The sequence below is a fragment of the Zalophus californianus genome, chromosome 11, assembly GCF_009762305.2.
Source record: "Zalophus californianus isolate mZalCal1 chromosome 11, mZalCal1.pri.v2, whole genome shotgun sequence".
NCBI lineage: Eukaryota > Metazoa > Chordata > Mammalia > Carnivora > Otariidae > Zalophus > Zalophus californianus.
Window position 1 is genome coordinate 74,141,000 of NC_045605.1, and position 21,476 is coordinate 74,162,475.

At 48.3% G+C, this 21,476-nt stretch overlaps 1 protein-coding gene across 11 annotated transcripts in view; it reads left to right on the plus strand.

The window, feature by feature from the left end:
• NAV2 (neuron navigator 2) overlaps positions 1–21,476 on the plus strand; it is a 387,753-nt gene that overhangs the window by 231,395 nt on the left and 134,882 nt on the right. For all 11 annotated transcript variants that reach the window (XR_003517395.1, XM_027579102.2, XM_027579093.2 and 8 more), the window contains 2 exons: positions 1,160–1,268; positions 3,177–3,566. Coding sequence is in view for 10 of the 11 variants with exons in the window: in XM_027579102.2 (XP_027434903.1) it covers positions 1,160–1,268; positions 3,177–3,566 (499 nt within the window). In the remaining variant the exon portion in view is untranslated. The remainder of the gene's footprint in view (positions 1–1,159; positions 1,269–3,176; positions 3,567–21,476) is intronic.

Consider the following 21,476-nt stretch of genomic DNA (forward strand, 5'->3'; position numbering starts at 1 on the left):
TACTGCACGGAGCACTGGGTGTTATACGCAAACAATGAATCATGGAACACTGCATCAAAAACTATTTGCAAAAATTACAATGATGTAATTGAGTGGTGACTGACATAACATAATAAAATAAAATTTAAAAAAAGGAATTAAAAAAAAAAAGCCTTGATGGTAGTTCTGCAGTTTTCTCAGCCCTCCCTGGAATTTCTCTGAGGGAAAGACACTTGCTTCCTTTCATCATCCCTGTAGTGATGCCCCATCTCAGCCCAAACAAAGCGGGATAGCCAGAGAACCCAGAGCAAGGCTACTCTTGAGGGCATGTGGTTTCCCAGCTTATGTGTGGCCTATTTTTCCTGGTACACTTGTGCCTGCTTCACCTCTGCCTGGCCAGGTGTCCTGCAGAAAATCTTGCCCCGAGAATGGAAATCTCTTGTCACTTGAAGAGAAGCCCTCCATCCTCTTGACGGCTTCCCTCCCTGCAGCGCCAGCAGGCATGAGTCAGTGCTTGAGGTGGGCACTGTGCTCAGGGGTCTCCAGGCCCCATCCCATTTAGTCCCTGCAGCTGTCCTATGAGGTCGGTACTGTCACTGTCCTCATTTTAATACTCTGGAATCCGAAGGCTAGAGTGGGTCAGTGCCTTCCCCCCAATCCCACAGCCAATGAGTTAGAGGAACCAGAATTTGAGATGACACAGTAAATCTAACAGAACAAGGCAGACCTCACTCTGTAGAAGTATTCGTGATTAATAAGTAAAGATCGGTTAGCCACTGTGCAAGTCCCATTTACGAAGTAGGGCTGGTAGAGAGCAGTGTGTTATCACCAATGGATGAGAAGATAAAATGCCTCACCCGCTTTTGCGTGGGCAGAAGATGATTCGCGGGGAGTGCTCAGACCTAACTTGTGTGTGTCTTTGTTGGAGACCATTTGAAAATGTATTTACCCCTCAGACTAGGTGCCTTGCTTTTCCTACAAGCTAGAGTTTACCTGTTTCAGGAGGGACCTGGAGGGGAAAGAAAGACTTCTCTCCTTGGATTTAACAACTTCCTTTGGGCTTCCATCCGTCCATTTGTTCTCAAATCCTTAAGCACCCCTGGTGAGTGTGGAACATGGTGTGTTTCACCGAGCTCCCGGTCGATCAGAGAATTAAAAGTCTTAACCTCCATCTTTGCAGGGGAAGACCCCGAGGCTCGGCGACTGCGGACCGTGAAGAACATCGCCGACCTGCGGCAGAATTTGGAGGAGACCATGTCTAGTTTACGGGGGACTCAGGTCACACACAGGTATCTGCCACGTGAATTTCTTCACCGAATTGCAGGCAACTTGATTTTCATGCAGCTTCTCCTGTGTGTGTTCATGCCAATGCAAAGTGACTTGGCTAATAATGGAATAAACAACTTTGCTCCCCAAGTGTGCTGGAACGCACAGGGAGTGCCATGCGATGTGCAGAAGAGAAATATAAGGAGCGAAAATGAGTGTAGACTGGTTCCTCCCCAAAGTAGGTGGTTGCTAATTCCATTCGACAGAGGATGCTGTGGACCAGTTCCATTTAGATTTCGCCTTACTTGCATTTTCCAAGCCTGTATTGTGCTGTGAAAATGAGCAGGTGAACTATATTTGACCTGTGTGATAAAGTGAATAACTTGAATTCCTACCCAGTCTTCTGATACACAACACTCTGTAAAGTTGTTAGTCATGCCTGTGTATAAAACACGTAAGGAAATATTTATAAAAACTTATGATCATGTTTAAACTATGATTTAGTTGGATGAAATCTAGGATTACATTGGAAACATTCATCAGGTTGTTTTCATTGTTGAGCAAGAAGTTGAAGAGGATGCAACCCTCAGACACCCCTTAGTGGATTTTGGCAGAACCAAGCTTTAAGGTTTATGCTGGGCTTTGATAATGAAGGCAGAGTCCTAGTTACCCCAGTGAACTCCCAAGGAGTCTCCTGTTCTCCAATTTCAGTCTCTTTGATAAATGAATAGAACAAGGAGACAGCAGGGCTTCCCCATTCCTGGCGGCTTTGGCAGATCGGGGTGAAGCACTCTGGGTTCTATCTTAAATAAGACAGGAGCCTGATCCTTAGGGGTTCCCAGTATGAGGATAGTAAGGCTGTTTCTAGGATTGAAGGGAAACAATAAAACAGTTGAGGCACCAAATTGGTTCTTCCAGAGGACAGTCAACTTAGGGGGTGGTAGTGGGGTGCCCCCCACCAAACCTTCAGCCGTGTGATAGCATGGAGCCAGCCGCTAGGCCCTGGGACTCTGTGATCAAGTATGAAACATCCTCTTTCCACCCTGATCACCGAAGCTGACTTGCTGGGGGACGTGACTGTTCAATGGCTTTCTTGGTGTGGGCTAGGATGGTCATGATGACATCAGGGAGCCCTTTGATGGCTTTCCTGCAGGAAAGAGCCTCTCTGCTTAATCGGAAGACCCCAGTGTGCTCCGCGGAGATACACGGACCAGCTTGCTTGGGCCACAGCAACTGCAGGGCTGGAAAGAGTGGACACAGGAGTCTTTCCAATGGCCAGGGATGAGCTCAGTCGCCTGGCAGGTTCAGATCCTTGTAATTTAATTTGTTCTGGAACTCAAGCCTGGCTATATACTACTTTCAGCCTTTTGCCCCCAAAGTTTAGTTATCCTTTTGGAGAAAATGTGGGAGAAGCAAAAGTGTCAGGGAAAGAGAGCTTAGAGTTAGAAGATCAGGGCTCTCCCCACCTGCTTGGTCCCATGGGAGCTGAGCATGTGAAAGGTGACATTGGGAGCTCTGGAGCGGAAAGGGGAGCTGTGACACGGTGTGTGAGAAGGTGTGCACCCGTGGGTACGTTATGCCCCCCTCGTTATCATTTCGGCATTTTTCTCTTTCTTGGGTTGGAAAAAAGATGCTAAAAGTTAAGATCATTTAACGAAAGGAATTGGTAGTGGGTATCCTATACCATGTTTTAGGGGGAAAGTCTCTGCTGGGCTTTCCAGAGTGTTCTACACTCTGAAGCTCCATCTTTTCATTTCTCACAGAGGAAACACGCTGCGTGGCACATCAGTGGCTATTATTTGATCCTATTTTGTATATAGGAAATATTTCATAATTCTAAAAAAAAATTTAAAGAACGTAACATATAAACGGCAAAGGGATACTGAGCACATGAGGGTCTGTCTAAGCCAAGGCTGGTTTTATGTTTTCAGCACATTGGAAACCACATTTGACAGCAATGTCACCACGGAGATAAGCGGACGCAGTATCCTCAGCTTGAGTGGCAGACCCACTCCCCTGTCCTGGAGACTCGGCCAGTCCAGCCCTCGGCTCCAAGCAGGAGACGCCCCCTCTATGGGCAATGGGTACCCACCTCGAGCCAATGCCAGCCGCTTCATCAACACTGAGTCGGGCCGCTACGTGTACTCTGCCCCTCTGAGGAGGCAGCTCGCCTCCCGGGGAAACAGTGTGTGCCACGTGGACGTCTCAGACAAGGCAGGAGATGAGATGGACCTGGAAGGCATCAGCATGGACGCCCCAGGCTACATGAGTGATGGGGATGTTCTGAGCAAGAACATCCGGACAGATGACATCACCAGCGGGTGAGTACCTGGGGCTTCTCTCTCTTCGAAGGGCAGGAGGCGGCTTGGCAGCCGGTTTCTCTCTCATAGGGCTTCAAGTTCTCTGACGGAGATGAAACTGTCTACTTCGCCTTCTGCCCTGTCAAAGGCTGTGTGGTGTGCAGGGGCACCTTCTGGGCTGAGAGTCCCAGATGTGGGCTGCAGTCCAGACTTAGGCAGGAACTTGCTGGGAGGTCTAGAAGGCTCCAGCAGCAGCCAGAGCGACAGCTGGTAACGAACCTATTGTGTCAGTCCTTTAAACTGAGCCTTGCACTTAAGATGGAATCCAGACTCTTTAGCCTGGGCTCCCAGATCCTATAGGATTTGGCCCTCACCTTCCTCTCTGAGCTCCTCGTTCTCCACCCACCTTGCTTGCTCGGCTGTGGCTGCCCCTTCTCTTCCTTGGTCTCATTAAGCTCTTCACTGCCTCCCGGGCTGTGCACTGTCGGCCTCCATTCAGATCTTTCTGGTCTTTGATCTCGGCATGGCTGGTTCTTCCCTGTTGCTCCACTGGCCTCTCTTTGGAGGAGCCCTCCTTGACGATTCAGCTTGAAGTAGTTACGTGGCCTGACTCATGCCCTTGTCCTCTCCATCATCGTCTTAGGCTCCTTTGAAAGCTTATTACTATTTGAAATTATCCTGATGATGTGTTTATATTTTATTGACTTCTGGCCCCTTCCTGCTTACCCCACAATAAGGAGCACGAAGCAGGGACATCGGCTGGCTTGTTCGCCGCCTTATCCCCAGTGCCCCGTACGTACAGAGGCTTAGACATCGTACTAAATAAATGAACATGTGCATCGATAGATGAAGGAACAAGCCCAGGCTCCCTGTGATCCATTTACTCACATGTGAAATTCAGGGAAGTGGTGGGATGGTGTCTAAGCCGCATTGTGGCTGTGTGTGGCACGAGGTGTGGCCGCCTGATTTTAGCTCCACTTCCAGATCACAGTGTAAACAGAAGGTGCCTCTGTTTATTTCACTTACCTGAGACTTCTCCATCTGTTAGCCTCACTTGTACAGAAGTTCCCCACGGTCTTTCCTCCTCTCCCATTCTAGCAGTCAAAATTGCAGATAATAGAAATCAGGCAGAATAATCATACTGCTCCTTTCCATGAACAGAGCAATCACGACCCCCATGGGTGAGTCAGTACTTTCATAATTTTAATAATAGCTAATGTGCTCCCACTGTGTGCTGAGCACTGGGCTAGGGCTTTATATGCATAACCTTGTTCTCACAGCAAGCAGGTGATATCATAATTCCCATTTTATGGATGAGTAAACTGAGGCTCTGAAGGGTTAAATAACTTGCCCAAGGTCCCAAATGGCAAGTGATGAGGAGGCAAAGCCCAGGGTTCATGGCTTCAAAGCCAGAGCCTGTTATTACACCATCTTCCCCCATATTTTATTGCAACATTAAAATAGCACAACTGCTGGAGTTTATTTCAGAATTACTTTTGCTTAGTTTTACTTGTCTGAGTAGACATGTTCTTTTATTCAATGAAAATCTCAGCTATAAAGGTTCTTTGGTTTTCTGCCTGTCACTTTTAGAACCATCTTGGTGAGTGAAACTTTGGAAGACAAGAGCCACCAAACCCTTACAATGTAATGAATTTCTACCTTCCAGAATGGCTTGGAACACTAATGGACTGGAAATGATCTGGGCAACTGAGAGCATCATTTTGTGTTTCTGGTTTTCCATAAGCACAAAAAAATAGTCACATACACCTATTACTAAGATTAAATTGCCTTTTTATTTATTTAGAAGACTTTTGGTATCCAGCATGGCCTCAAGATTATCACCATCCATTCCCACTGTAATATGCTATCGAAGCATTCTTGAGTTACTTTGAGGTTTTTTTTTTTTTTTTATTTTATAATAGTTTTACTGTCAAGTTGGTCTTAATCCTCAATAGGTGGTCAGTGTCTGATCTTGATGCAGTATTGACCGTTTCCACAAGGTGGAGACATTGAAACACCGTCCACTGAACCTTGGTCATGTCCCCGTGAGACATTCCCAGTTGTGGTTTTTTTTGTTGTTGTTGTTGTTGTCGTTGTTGTTGTTTTAGCTCTTCAGACATAACCTTTATCCCTGCGAAACAGGCACAAGTGTTTACATTCCAGTTCCTGCTTCGGGAAGCTTACACTTTGAGCAAGTGAGATACTCTCAGAGCAAGTATAGATAAAAGTGCGGAAATGTAAGCAAACCACCCGATTATTGAAATTGGAGAACTCTGGTCTGCTTTTTCTTCCCCATTTCTTTCAACGTAGAACTTTACCTTCAAAATGAGAAGGGGAAAGCCGAAGTGGCCTCGAATGCTCCTTTTAGTTGTAACACTCTGGAACACGAGTTAAATAGGACTCCACTGTATGGAAATGCCTGTGAGTTTCTGCTCAGGGCCATGTTACCAGTTTGCCTTCATGTGCTGAGTTCAGGGCAGCTTTCATGTCCTTTGTACTCACTTCTTTTTCCTCTTATACACATGACAACATGTAGGTATTGAAGGACTGGGCTCTTGCTCTGTGCTTCAGTATCTGCTAAGTAAGTCATTTTGCTGAAACCGTTGATGTGGTAGAAAACAGACTGAGATATCAGGCGGTGCTGGAGCCCTGCTGTGCCCCTTACAAGCTCTGTGACATCAGGTCCATCACTTCACTCCCTTAAGCCTTGCAGCGCTGCAATTACTATGGTCTTTAACCTTCTACAATTAGATATTGCTCTTTGAGGTTGTTTCTGATTAATGGCAAATATCTGATGAAGACACAGAGTTTCAGACAAGGTCTAGATGTCTTATCAACCTCAAACATCCAGACACTTGGAAACCGTGAGATGATTCAAGTTTTCATCCAGATGCTTATTTGGCTTAGTGGGAACAGCCTTGATGTATGAGTAATATGTAAATCCCTTTGGGTAGTCTTTAAGGAGAGTTTTTGTGAAAGTTTACAGTGAGTTTATTTAGAATGCCTGACATGGAAGTTAAGTTCTGGTTTCTGAAAACCTGTGACTTTGTGCGTTTTTTTTTTAATGACACACTGTACCCCAGCTTGGTATATAGCAGCTGTTTTTTGCTGTCTCTAGTTCATTGTCTGCCCTGGCTATGTGTGCACGTGCACCTGTGCGCATCATTCAGTTCTCCCAAAGGTGCTGCTGAAATTACCTTATTTCCATTGAGTTTTGCTAAGAACCTAGTAACAAATGCCTTTTGTCTTTTGGAGTGTGTATTTATTAAACTTTTCCATTGCACTTAGTATGTACTAGGCGTGTCTAAGTACTTTACAAGTTGTTGCCGGACCTTACCACTTCCTTTTATTAGATTGATAAATTGAGCTTTGGCTGTCCTTAGTGGAAAAGAAATGGAAATAACAGACGAAGATGTCTCTTGCTAAGGTTTGATCTGTGAAGTCAATCTGTTTACTGATCTAAAAATTCAAAGTGCCATATGGTATAGAATAAAATTAAAGGGACAGACTTAGCATCCATATGTTTGGGAAGATGATTTATTTCTTTTCAAAGGAGGCACTGAGTTGTATCATGTTCCAAAGTATACATCCCTTCTTGGGAAAAAAACGATCATTTAAATGTAACGTCAGAAATTTTTCCAAGAACCTTTGATGGCTTCCCATGTCTTGGGGGAACAGATCTCAACTGAACGTGGGAGGCTCTTTATGGTCTTTTCATCAGCTGCCTTCCCTGCCCTAACCCTGGCCACATCCCACCTCACATGCCCCACACTTCCCACTGCTCTGGGCTACCTGCCATTCAGTACCATCTGACTGAGCCCCAAAATAGACACCTCCTAAAAAATAATAATAAAAGAAACACCTCCTCTGTGATGCCCTCCTGAAGTCCCTGGCCCAAGTTACCTCTGTCCATGTGTTTCTGGTGGCCTTGGTTCACACCCAGCCTTACGTGTGAACTTTTCACTTTGTGTGGGAAGTGTTTGAGAGGGGCTGGCTGGTGTTGAGGAGAGCAAATGGTCTTAAGGGCAAACTGAGTTGAGATTTAATCCTGGTTCTGCCAAATGAACTGGGACAAGTTCTTAACCTTTGGGACTTAGCAATAGAACTTGAAAAGTGCTTGGCAGAGTCCAGGGTGCTCAAGAACTGTCATTCTCTCTGTCTTCCATCAAAGGTGGAGCTCCTGGAAGGCAGGACGTGCCCATTATTTTTCTAAACTCTTAGACCACAAGTAGGTATTGAATGACTATTTGTGCAGGGTCTGTTCTCCATGCCTACCCTTCCAGGACCTTGGGCTTATATAATTTGCTTTCACCAGCTGTGAAACTCAAGTTTATATATGCAGAACTTGGAGAAAATCAGCTTCACCTCTGGTCTTTTTCGTGCGATGCATAGCTCCATCTAGTGGCCAATATGGGCTGGGACGCTGTGGTTTTGATTGCTTTTAATTCTGTTTTCTATTGGTTTAGGACTCAGGGCTGGTGTTACAAAGGGCTGAGGAAGGGGCGAATGTAGCAGTTGGTTTGTCTTTCAAATGTGGCTTGACCAGTAGTGTGGTGGCGGAGAGAAAGCAGGGCTGTGAGTTAGGTACTCTTCAGAGCTGGCCTCGCGATGGCTGCGGTCTTCCCTGTTAGGCGTCGGGGATTTCTCCATCAACAGGTAGTGTATGTGACTGATGCCTGCTGGAGGACTCAGTTCTTCAGAAGCAGAGGAACCCACCCCTGCCAAATTGCTTGTAGCTCCATAAGTCCATCAGCGTGTCCTAGCTCAGACTGCTCTAACAAAAGACCATAGACGGGGGGACTTAAACCAGACATTTATTTCTCACCGTTTTGGAGGCTAGAAGTCCAAGAGCAGAGCGTCAGCCTGGTTGGGTTCTGGTGAGCGCCCCCTTCCTGGTTTGCTATGTCCTCACATGGCAGACAGAAGAGGCTCTGGTATGTCTTCCTCTTATGAGGACCCTAATCCCATCATGGGGGCCCCGCCCTTTTCATGACCTCATTAAACCCACTTGTCTCCCAGAGGTCATCCAACATGTGAACCACATACAAACGTATGAATTGGCGGGGGTTAGGAAGACAAGCGTTTCACCTGTAACAGGTGTTTCATACTCGCACACATCATTTGCATGTGCAACACCTGTGCTTAGATTGCTTTCTCCATCATTGCTGTCAGGTCACCTCCTCCCAGAAGCTTTCTGTGATTCCATACAAGCAGAGGTGGTGATTCTTTCCTCTGGACTTGACTTACCCTTAATAGTGCTGATAGCACTACACTGGAATTATTACAAATACGTGTGTGTGTATAAAATCAAACAAGGCACCCATACAAAATATTTTTTAGACAGTTTCAGTGAGTTCATTGTGAAGAAAGTACAGAACCATACCTGTTACAAGCTCTTCAAGGCGAGAGTCAGATCTTAGATGTTCCCATATCTTCATGGGCTGACACAGTGCCTATTCTGTATTAAGTAGTCGATCGATATTTGTTGAATGAATGCTACAACTGATCGTCAGCAAAGCAAGCCCAGTCACCTGCCCCTAAATGAATGTGTGCTAAAGATGGAAACCCCTTAAGCTTAAGGCCCAGCCATGTGGTCTGTCCTCTCCTTGGCCTTGTCTTGTGCCGCCTGATTATTCCACGACTTTGACCACCTCTATCACGGTGAGCCGGACGCTGACAGTACAGGAAAAGGGAGACCGCCCAGATCCTGAAGGCCGTGCACCACAGGGGTCGTGGAGACGGAGGCACCCCTGTTCTTCTCTTCCTTCCTCATTGACCATCGTGGGCAGATGGGGGGAGATACTTCTCACCAGGTCAGTGTAGATCACAGCAGATAGCACCATGGGTCAAAAAGGTGGCACCAATAGCATGAGGCACTTTCTTACCTGGTAAATGTTTCTCATGGTCTCTCCAGGCCAGACCTGAAGTGACCTTGCTAGGCTGTAGTTCCTGGCAAACTGGTAGGAGAGGAAGCCAAACTACTCCTTATAGCCAAAACGCACCCTGGGGCCAAGATAAATGATTTTAAGTGAGGCTGTCCTCAAAGGCCCTGGGTCATGGCAAGGTGTGGCAGGCACCTCTGGGATGTGAAAAGGATGGACTCTTGTTTCTCCAGTTTGGTCCCTCTGCCATGATCTTGCTTCGTAGGGCTCTTAGAAGGCTTGGGAAGACCAGGTTGCCAGTCAGCCACTGGGTAAGTCCTGCGGGCCTTAGAAGGGTCACGCTGTCTTGGAAATGTAAAGACTCAGCTCTGTGGGCAGATCCATCTTTAAGGCCCCAGGCAAGTCAGTTGCCCCCAGCGCACCGCCATCTTAATGTGCATGGACGCACCTACATACACACAGAGCTCCAGCATGAAGCCACAAGCCCGGAGGAGCCCTGTAGGCTACTGATGGAGCTGGGCCTGGTCCCATTGTAGGGGTCTTTCCATTCCTCTCTGCTTCCCTCAGCATTTCCTCGCTGACAGGGTTTTTTGTTTTTTGTTTTTTTTTTTATGGTATATGAATTCACAGAAACCGTAAATACTTTTCCCTGTCTGATACTTTCCCTGGTGTTAAATATCCCAGGCAAGTCCAGTGACCCCTGTTTTCATAGGAAGCTCTCTTTAGAGTAAGCAAACACAGAGTGTGGCGCGGGGGGGCAGGATTAATTTCCCCAAGTGTTACAGAACAAGTGACAGTGTTCCCCGCGTGGTTGTGAGGTCATCCGATGGGGGCCATTTGACGGATTGATGGCTCTGGCTACCAATATCAGTTGTCCCTGATGGCAGGGGAGGCATCCGCTGTGCACTTCTTCTGTGCGCTGTTGACCCCCTTGATTTACTGAGTGTGGGAAATCCATCGGCCCTTATCGGCAGTTGGGTAGGCAGTTTTATCAGAGAAGAAAGAACAATCAAGGTGACAACAGGCTGAAAGTGGAGAAATTCCCTAGCATTCCCGAGCCTACTTCAGCCACTGTGGGTGACGATAGATTGAGTGGACAGAGACCAGGATTAAAGAAAGATTTACTGGGAACAGCTCCATGCAATGACGTGTGGTCCAGCTTTGGCAAGGGCAGCCTAGACTGCCACTCATAACTCATGGCAAATGTTGACCTGGTAATTTATGGGGAAGAGAGGGAAAAGGGGGTGTCTTGTCTTCTCAGGAAACCAGGCCCTGACTTCTTGAGAATTTCCTAGCTTGCTTTGGGATTTGAATCCCTTCCTACCTCGCCCCCCCCCCCCCACTTCCCTCCCTCCAGCTTTCCATAGGGAAGGACAGGGAAAAGGGAACAAAAATGGGTGCTTTGGGAGGAGAAAGCCAAATCTCAGACCTCTTGAAGGGTCCTTGGAGGGGCTCTGACCACCTGCTCTCTCCACAGTTCCCAGAGCTTCCCAAAGCATGGGCTCTCATGGAGCTGGAAACTGGAAAGCCCCCATTGGCCTGCCTTCTGAGGAGGCTCTGGGTAAAAGGCAGTAAAATTCCATTTGAATGTGTTTATTGAGTTTATTCTGTATTAGAGACTATGCTAAAGGCACTGAGGTCGAGAGAAATGAACAAGACCCGGTCCCATAGATCCTACCATCATGGAGGGGCAGCTCATGGCACAGGGAAATGCAGAGGTCATTAGACAGAGAGCCCTGGAGAGCAGTGGGGAAGCACGGGGTTCTGTGGGGACCACTAATGGAGAATACAGAGTGGCCTGTGAGGTAGGGGCAGCAGGCAGAGTGTAGGCTGTGGAGTCCTGCCTGGATTCCATGGCTGGCTCCACCGCTTATCGATGTGTGTCCTTGAGCAGCTAGTTCGTTTCCCCGTGCCCCTCCCAAAGCGGTGTCGTGGGGCTTCACTGAGATGGCGCACCGGCAGGGCACCCAGAGGACGTTCACTACCACAGCGCCTAGCACCTGCAGCACCTTCTGGACATGTGAGCTGGGTCTTGTAAGATAAACAAGCAGCCAGACCAAGGTCAAGAGCAAGGGCATGAAGACACATGGGCATGGGTATACTTTTATGATGGATTGGAGATTGAAGACAGGAAGGGGTGGGCTCCAGTCAGAAGCTGTGAGAGTCCACAGAGAGCAGTGACAGGGCTCTGGGTAAGGCCAGACAAGCACAAAGGTCAGAGAGACTTCACATTGAACTCAGCCTGCCATGGGGGTCAGTGGGGCAAAGGGCATAAAGGCACCAGGACAGCTTCCAGGTTTGGGCTTGTGCCAGAAGTGGCTGGGAAAGAGTTGACATTTGTCCTTAGCACCCTCCATCCCAGATTTCCCTCTTACATGTGGGCACCCACCCAGGGCCCTCACATTGCATCAGCCTCCAAGCCAGCTCCAAAGCAGGGCTGGCTGAGTGTTTAAGCAGAGAATGTGGCAGCCTACAGAATGCACCTCTGGGAACTTTAGGAAAATGGCAGCCCCACAGCCTTCCAATCCTTGCCCTGAAATAGCTCAGGGCCCAGTGGGGGAGAGTGCCCTGTTGGTCAACACTTAATTCTAACCCAAGGCAAGTGGTGATCAGTGTAGCATTGAGAAGCGAAATGTGGGGGCTCCAATTTGGATCTGAGAATAGAGCAGGTCCTATAGGGGACTTTTATGTTCTCACTTTATCCTCCTGGGAAGCCAGCTTTTCTCATCTGCAAATGAGAATCATCATGCTCCAGAGCTGCCATGGATTAAATGAGGTAAGGCATGAAGAATGCTGGTATGGTGTCTGGGCATTGTGGATCCTTCCGGATCGTCCTCTTAGTAGTGATGCTGCTGCTAAGGTTCAGTGGGATATGAGGTACATATAATACCTAGTTCAGGTGCAGGGTGAAAGTGTTCACTGTGTTTCATTCTCTTCCACCCTTATACATCCTCAAACTCCAGGGAGACATCTCACGATTCATGGTGTTTGGGGCGAGACCATAATTCACATGGGAAATGTGAATACCCCTAAACACTCCAGCCGACAACCAGTGTGCCGGGTGAGAGCACCCTGCTGAGATGAATCAGGCCGAGCAAGGCACTCCTTCCTTTCCTTCCCACCATCTGGACTGTCTGCTGTCTTGTCGGAACAGACTTCCTGCCCTTCGCAAGGCTCTTCGTTCGTAAGCAGCATTAACAAAACACGAGGCAGAATTTAGGTATTACTCAGATTGACCCCAGGCGTTTAACCAAGGGAACTTCTGCCTCGGACGCATTAATCGGCACAAAGGAGAGACTCTGTTTTCTCAAGCTGACAAATATTTAGCAAGTGCATCCTCCCCGAGCTGTGCTCTGGGGTAGACCGGCAAGATTTGTCCTCAGGCTGGACCATTGGGTCCTCCATATTTGGGGGACTCACTTTTGATCCTTGTAGGTCCTTCTCAGGGTAAACCTGGGACCCATGAGCTCACATTCATCGAGCGGTACTTACACATACAAGAAAAATGTACTCCAGCTCTGTAGCTCTCAGTAGATGTTAGGGACTAGAGCTGACATGTAGGGCACTCTTGCTGAATTGCTGAGTCTTACATATACCCCAAACTCGGGCTTTATATGATATTTTCATTTTACTATTAAGGAAAACGAAGACCCGAGAGGATCTTGTTACTTAATTGTTTTAAGCCCATGGAAGAGATGGAAAAGATGGCCTAATATCTTATCGTTTCTTTCCCTTTGTGTGCTGGAATTTCAGTGTGACTTTGGCATCTTTGTTGCTTCGCTATAGTTGGGTATTTGGTCCTGCACCTTCGGGACCCCCCTCCTTGCTGTACCCTGAGTGGAGAGCAGCCAGGAGTCACAGATAGACCCGAAGGTCCCCTCGGTTTCCTGTTAGGCTTTTGTGTGGCTCTCATCTAGAAAACCCCGTCCATGTTTATTTTTATCTTAAAGCATATAGATCACTGAAAATACCCTTCCCAGTTCGTTTTCCAGGGCCAGCAGCTACAGAGTGGCTCAATAGATTTATGATGGTGAGGTTGGAGAAGACGAAGTTCGAGTTGAGGTGAATATGAAAAGAAACATTTGGATGAGAGTTCGGGAGTATTTTGGCCCTGAGACAGTAAGCCCATGTTGAAAGACTCAAAAAAAGGGGGGGGGGGGGGCATATGTGCCTTTACTCAGATCAAGATAAGGAACTGACGTTTCCTTGGGAATTCTCGATCCTCTCATCCTGCTCCTCTGGAGGCATGGTATGATGGAAGAAACTTCAGACTTTGGACTCGGAGGACCTGATTTCATACTCTTTGCTTACCAGCTGTGTGACCTCAGGGCGGTTGCTTCCTTCCCTGAGCCTCTTGCCACGTGTTAGATGGTAGCCTACTTTTTAGGTATGTGGTGGGAAAGAAAAAGAGAGAGCGTGTGTGTAAAGTGTTGGCCACACAGAATGGGAGTTCCCTTTAGCCTTCTCAGACTAGCTGCATTTATATGCCTTACCTGTTTTTTTTCTCCCCCTACTGAGAATATTCACTAAGATCTCCTGCCGTTTGTTATTCTTGAGTGCAGTGATCACATTTCTGCTCACTGAGTCAGAGTTGATCTCTGTATTAGTGTTCTCCAGAAGAAAGGTTGATGTGGCAGTTCAAGTCCCAAGGCAGCCTGGAGGCAGAAATTCCTCCTCCTTGCAGAATATCAGCCTTTATTTCTCTTTCTTCAACTGCGTGGATGAGGCACACCGCCATTATGGAGGGTAATCTGCTTTATTGGAAGTCTACTGGCTTCCGTGTTCGTCCTCCTCTAAAAAGTACCTTCACAGCAACGTCTAGTCTAGTGTTTGCCCCAAAAGCTGGTATCATGGCCCAGCCACGCTGACGTATAAATTCACCATCACAGTCTGCAAGCAGGCCTTGTAGGATCAGTGGTAGTGAGTCATCTGGGGGCAGGAGGCAGCTACCTGTGGCCCAGAGACAAAGAGCAACACATCAGCTTATAGAAACATCTGTGAGGACTCAAGGCTAATGCATCCTGCCTGGGGTATGACCACAAATCAAGGGTGCATGCCTTGGAAGAATCTGCACATCCCTTCTGGAATCCCCAGGGTCCTGATAAGAAACCTCCCTGAGAAATGGAGGGTTTGACCTTTTCTCTTAATCCTCCAGTAACTTCGGGGTGAGACCGATGCCCTGGCATGAACACTTCTGGGCTAGAGGGCTGATGATATCTGAGACCCCGAACTGAAATAAGATTCCAAGTCTAAGGAGAGGCTCAAGTCTGTCTCCAGAGTCTTCCAGCTATAAATCAAGCCTGCATTCACTTCTTGATCTTGGGACAAATGGGAGAAGGGCGTCTGTGGTCTCTGCCGTGTCACACGGTCCAGATCCCAGTTCCCAGAGTGTGGCGCTTGGAACCGCCCAGTCATCTGTTTTGAAATGAGAAATCTCACATACTTGAGCAGTGAAGTTTAAAGGGTAAAGTCAACTCAAGTTGTCAGAAACACAGGACAATAAATGTGATGTTGGCTCTGCAGAGAAGGGGGCAGGCCAGAGAAGTCGCCTCACAGTGCCTGCGAGCATGGGTCTGTTTGCCAACCCTGCAGCCGTGGAACAGAAATTCATAAAAGCTAGACTGTATTTGTGGCTCTTTTATGTGCTGGTCACTGTGTTGAGCTCTTTCCATGCATTGTCTCACTTATTCTTCACATCAGTGCTTTGAGAGAGAGGCCATTTTTCATCCTCTTTTTACAGTGAGGGAGACCAAGCTCAGAGAGGTTAAGTGTCTTGAAACAGATCACATGGGTAGTCACTACTGGAACCAAGTATTTGATCGGGCTGAATTCAAAGCCTGTGTTCCAAGAACTCTGTAGTATGGCTTTTCATTGTGGTTGGATCCCATGCTCTGAACAGACAGAAAGCAAGACCAAAAAAGAAGCGTGGGCACCCTCTGGGCATTGGAAGCCCCGAGTACCCGCCCTATGCATGTCAGGGAGTGAGAAAGAGATGGAAGATGGGGTTCAGGAGGGTCAGGCTCAGAGGGCTGAGTTGCATGGGAACTTGCAGATATTCGGCGAATGCTCGAGCAAGAACCATGGAGCTGGCTGGGGCAGGGGTGAAGGCAGATACCTTTCTTTGCCTCCAAAGCATTATTATGTGTTTCATGTCTTATGTCACAGGCCCCTGCTGAAGCACTGGAAACATTTGTGTCAACATTCCCCAGGTGCCTGGGCAGAAAGTGAACGGGGGCAAAACTTGTTCTGTGTGCTTTGGAAAAGGAGGACTGGGGAGGCGGTCAGAGGCAGGAAGGGCAGAGCTGGAGCGCATTTTGCACAGTGATTTCTCGAAGGGCCTTGCCGCTCTATGGCTCCCTGCTGTTAGAGCTCGCCCAAGTGGGCGTTTCACTCACCTACCTTTCCCAGCCTTTGTCAGTGTGATATGTGAATCCCTCCAAGGAAATTCTCCCCCTGTGCCCCCCCCCCACAGCAAACCCAAACAAAACACACAATTACAAACTCCGTGCCACCCGGAGACCTCAGAACCACGCACGGCAAGGTAGAGCTTTCTTAACTGAGGGACTTTTGCCTTACTCTGTGGGAGTTGTTAATTAAAAACCCTCAACCACTGAGTTGGGAGAGAGGAAGGGGGACAAAGACAGGGGACAGCTCACACACTGGCTTCCTCCTTGGCAGGCTGTGTAGCTATTTTAGAAGTTGACACAGACTTTACAGTTGAATAAACTGTTCACCAGAGAGGCATGTGATGTTCCTTGGGAACAACTTTCATTCAGTGCCTTGCTGCTGGGCCCTCTGGGTACAAAGAGCCTGTCTAGACTCTGACCCAGTATGCGTAACAGTTAATAATCATGATCATTGTGGGGCGCCTGGGTGGCTCAGGCGGTTAAGCGTCTGCCTTCGGCTCACATCATGATCCCGGGGTCCTGGGATCGAGCCCCTCGTTGGGGGGGGGGGGTCTCTGCTCAGCGGGGAGTCTGCTTCTCCCTGTCCCTCTGCCTTTTGCTCTCCCCTTGCTCATGCTCTCTCCCTCTCTTTCTCTCAAATAAATAAAATCTTAAAAAAAAAAAAATCATGGTCATTGTGATAACAAGAGCAGCCCACTTACGGAGAATTTCTGAATGGCAGACACTGTGTACAGCACTTTCTATGCATTGTCTCATTTCATCCTCGCTTTAGTCCATGTGCTCTTCTTCCCATCCCTGATAAGGATGTGGGACCTCCAAGGGCATGGGTAACACACCCAAGGTCACCGAGCTGGTGAACTCAGGAGCCCAGACTCAGAGGCACACAGCCCGACTGCAGAGCAGGAAGGCAGCCGCGGTGTTCCAGGCTTTTCACTGGGGCCGTGTAAACATGTCAGAAATCTAACTCCGCTTCTTCCCCGACCCTGTTTCTCCTCCTGTGTTTCCACATCCATTCCCTTCCGCAGCCGGAACCTGGAAAGCATCTCGGACCCTTCAGTTCCTCGCTCCTGGACCACCAGTGGCTGAGTGTGGTGGGTTCTCTCTGCAGTAGCTCACGCCATGGTTCTCTGTGGCTTCACAGCTCCTGTTTCTCCCCACGCTTCCCTTTGTCGCTCTCCTTACCTCTGACCTCAAGGCCCATCCAACAAATCTATTCTACACTTGAGTGAGAAAAATCTTTCTAGACCATGTATCTGACTACATTGCCGCCTACATAGAACTCCTCAATGGCTCCGCATTGCCTGCTGGGGGGGCTCGGTGGGTTAGTTTCTGTTGCTGTAAGACAAACATTTCCAAAATCTAGCCGTTTGGATCCACTATTTTATTATGCTCACAGGGTCTCTGCATCAGGAACTGGGGCAAGGTCCAGTGGAGGCGGCTTGTGTGTGCTCTGCCATGTCTGGAGCCTCAGCTGGGAGGCCTCCAGGGCTAGAGCCAGTTTGATAGGGGGGAAGCCATATGCCATCCCAAAGCTTCTTCCCTCACACATCTGGCATTTGGGCTGGGATGACTTGAAGGTTAGGACAAATATGGCCTCTCCATGTGCCTTAGCCTCCTCACGACATGATTGGCAGGCTTTTGACCCTGGATGCTTAGGGCCCCAGGGGCAAGTGGTACAACAAAGCAAAGCCAAGCTGCCTCATCGCTTATGCCCTGCCCTTGGGAGTCACTTCCACCATACTGACCGTACTGTATTGGTCACAGCAGTCCTAGCCCTCCAGATTCAAGAGCAGGGAAGGGAGCCTAGATGTCCTCTCTCAGTGGGAAGGTGGCAAGGTCACCTTGAAGAAGAGCCTGTGGGGTGGGAGATGTTGCTGTGGTCATCTCTGGAGGGTACGGTCTGCCACTTCTTACCCCCTCTAGTCCCTGGCATGGCATACAAGGCCCTCCGTGGTCCCCACCCTGGACTGTAAGCTTTGTGGAGGCACAGACCTTGTCTATCTTACTATAAATCTCTTGTGCCTGGCATGGAGCATGGCACATAGTAGGCCCTTCTCTACATCTGGGCAGCTAATGAGTGATCCGTTTGCCCAGCCTCATTTCCCGTTATCTCCTTCTCCCTCACTGTCCACCCCTCTCCCTAACTTGCACACGAGTCCTGACTATGGACCACTGGCATTTTCCTTGATGTGGGCACTATGCTCTTGTGCCTCTGTGCCTTTGCATGTATCCATTCTGTCGACGGATTCCTCTGCTTCCATCCCCACCCACCTGCCATAGTCCTTTAAAGGTCTGCTAAAGCAAGGTGGACTTCCCTGGCCACCCGAGCACCTGGCAGTACGTCCCAGGAAGGTAATACCTTCCTCTCAGTTCCTTTGCTTTGTTTGTACAACTGTTTCTTAGACCAGGATATCCTTGAGCAGAGGGATTCTGTCTTTTTATTCCTACATTTCTTAACTTCTTCTTCCAGACCTGCTGTATATGCTTAGTGATGGGTGTGGTATGAAGGGAGAAAGGAAGAAGGTGGTAATAGCTGCACTGCTATTAATAGTAATTATTCATAGTACTAATGGGAGCCAGTGTTCGTGGAGTGCTTTTTCAGGTAGTATCTCTTTGAATTCTTAGAGAAATCCTAGAGGGCCTATAACATGTTGTTATCCCCATTTTATGGATGTGCAAACAGAGAAGTCAGTGGGAGTCCAGCCTTTGGCAAGCCAGGTTTCCCCAGTGGAAATGAGAGAAGTCACCTGTCCAAGGCCATACAGCTGCTCAGGGGTGCAGCCAATTTGGGGAAGCTTGAGCACTCTGCCTTTGAGATCCAAACCTCTTCCCTTTGGTGCTGCCACCAGCTGGGCTTTAGGCTTTGAGACCCCCAAGATTTTTCTAGGTGTTAGAGAGCTCTGTATAATCCTAACCTTTGACTGGATTAAGAGAATAGTAATGTGGGAAGCAACAGAGTAGCCGCTAGGTAGAGACAGTGCCTGCTTTGTTCTCGGTGACCAGTTTTAAGGGGTTCCGAATCAGGCAGAGGTTTGTTTAGGGAAGGGTAACTGGGAAGTCTAAGGGTTCAAAACCCAAAACATAATGGAAATGTTTGTAGAAACTAGATATTCTTGGCATGGGAAATACTTAGAAAGGCAGTAGGTTCCAGAGGACCAAACTTGAACTGTAGGTAGAAGTTGGACTTAGAGTTTCCATTTGCTACACACCGCGGTGACCATTCATTCGGTGTTAGGAAAAAAATATGCTGTAAATAAGACCTGCAAAAGAGTAGTTGGGCCCTTTTGCAAAGGCATGAACCTCCTGTTCCTGAGCATAATCAAGCAGGATGTGGAAAACTGTGCCCACGTGTTGGAGAAGAGATTCGGGCATGAGGTGAGGAGCTGAGAGGGGAGACCTTTCAGAGTTCTTCTAGGAGTAAGACCCAGGATGCCCAGGTTCCCATAGAAGAAACTGAGGGCTGGGCGTTGGCTTGCGGAGGAAGAGGTCTCTTTGGCGAGCCAGGTTTCCACACACCAGCCTTGGGGTAATAGTACCGAAGTTGTTTCCTCTGTAAATTTTCTCCCCCACACCCCCTTCTAATAAACACAGAAATCGTGCATGCCTCCTTCCCCTGCCCCAGGCTTTGATCTGGACGTAGGGGTTTGGAGGCCGAGTGCACTGTGGCTCTTGAGAATCACCTTAAGCCCAGGGTGTGCAGCCTGGCCGAGATGTTAGTGAATGTTGCTATCTGTAGTGGTCTGAGGAAAACAGTAGGTTTTGAAAGCATACCAGTGTGATAATGCTGGATAGACTCACTCTAACTAGGCAGCAGGGTCTAGGGAATCTGGCTTTGTCCCTGCCCCATTTGAGTAACTACTGCAGCTGATCCGGGTTCCGTTCTCGTGAAAGTGGAAATGAGTGAGAAGTCAGGGGCCCAGTTCTTCTGTCTCTGTGGCAGCGGCCGCTGTTCATCCTGCGGTTCCTATGGCACTGATGGAAGGTAGCCTGAGCATCCTGTAGGCAACAGCTTCTGCGCGATTCCTACTCTGCGGGTCACTGGCCTGTATTTCGGCTCCCTCTTAGCCTGCCTTCCCGCCGGAGGGCTTCAGCTGACACCCCCAGTTCACCCCGCCCTGGGCTGCTCTTTGCCCGCAGGCCGGCCCGTTGGCCGCTTGGCTTCCGGTGTGTCATGCCCGCATTACGTGGGGGGCTCCAGCAGCCGCCTCGCTACGTGGGAGTTGTGCTTGTCGACAGTGTGTGCCACACCTGTCCCTCCTGTGAATGTGCCTGTGGCCCCATCCAGGCCCATACATTTCAAAATTCTGGGGGAGAAACGGTTTTTGCCTTTCACACTGAACTCCCTGCTCTACTGGTTTTTTTTTTTGCTCCCTTTTTAAAAATCATGGATGGTGCGGAATGTAGCCATGGGCGACGAGACTACAGTCAGCTTGGGTCTGGGATGCCACCCTGTGTGGACCTGACCGTGTTCCCTCCATGGGGGACTCTGCTCAAGCCCTCCTGTCTCTCGGATGGGACCTGTGACTCCTCCCTCCGTGCATTTTCTTCTTCGCCGCCTCTGCCTGGAAGGCCCCCATCTTCCTGGGAGTCCTCCTTGGAGCATTTAGGGTTACGTAGCCCACTATTAATAGTGTCTGGCTTATCTCTGAACAGATGCAAGAGAATGTTTTATTTTTCTTTCTATTCCCCGAATGCTTAACACGTATTAGACATAAAAGCAATCATACTCTTGGTGGTTGTTTATTCTTTCATTCAGTGCACCAAAAACATTTTTAGGTGCCTGTCTCAAGAGTTCTGGGCACAGTTCTAGGGACTAGGGCTATCAAAGCAAAAATACAAGTCCTAAAATAATAGTGACAGTAACAGTGATCTTACCTTTATTGAACTTGGTGGGTGAGAGGCTGGAGCACAAGGAGATAGATAGGCAGTTATACTAAAACGTAAAATAAAGGAGTCAAGCTTCTGTTTTATCATGAAAGACAAATGTGTTGAGCCCAGTGAATTTACTGAACACAAAGCCACATTACAATGAAACCACATCAGTGTCTTCTCTCTAGTTGTACGTCCCTGCACACATCACTTAAACTCAGTGACTCTCAGTTCTACATCAGAAACATCATTAGATCGAGTCATTTATCTTTGAGAACCACCCACCCTCCCCCAAGATCTAATATCCCGTAGTCCTGTGAGCCTGCCTATTTTTGGTGTTTTGTGTAATGTTCAGTTGCATTTAAGGTGAAGTTTGAGAGATGCGACCTTATCCTAAGTGGGAGGTAGGGGGCATGGTTTTCAAAGGCATTCTGTGTTTTAGCACTAACGTGCTGGGTGAGGCCGAGCATTCGGACTGAGGACGCCCCATGTCAGGGCAGATGAGCACAGTGTTTAGTCACTGAGAAGCACATCATCTGTTTTTTGGGATTGTACCATGTCAGCCCCCACAGGCACTTCTTGGAGTAGGACACACTTTTCCTGGCCTTGGTAGAAAAAGGGCATTTTTTTTCCGGTTTACCTGAAAAGGACTCAGGTGTTACTCAGGATGTGCCCAGGTGGAGGCTGGCTGATTTTCCTTTTCCCGTGAACTTTGGTTTGCATAGAGTGCCTTTTCACTTTAGGATTTTGTTGCATTTTTAGGATTTTCAGAA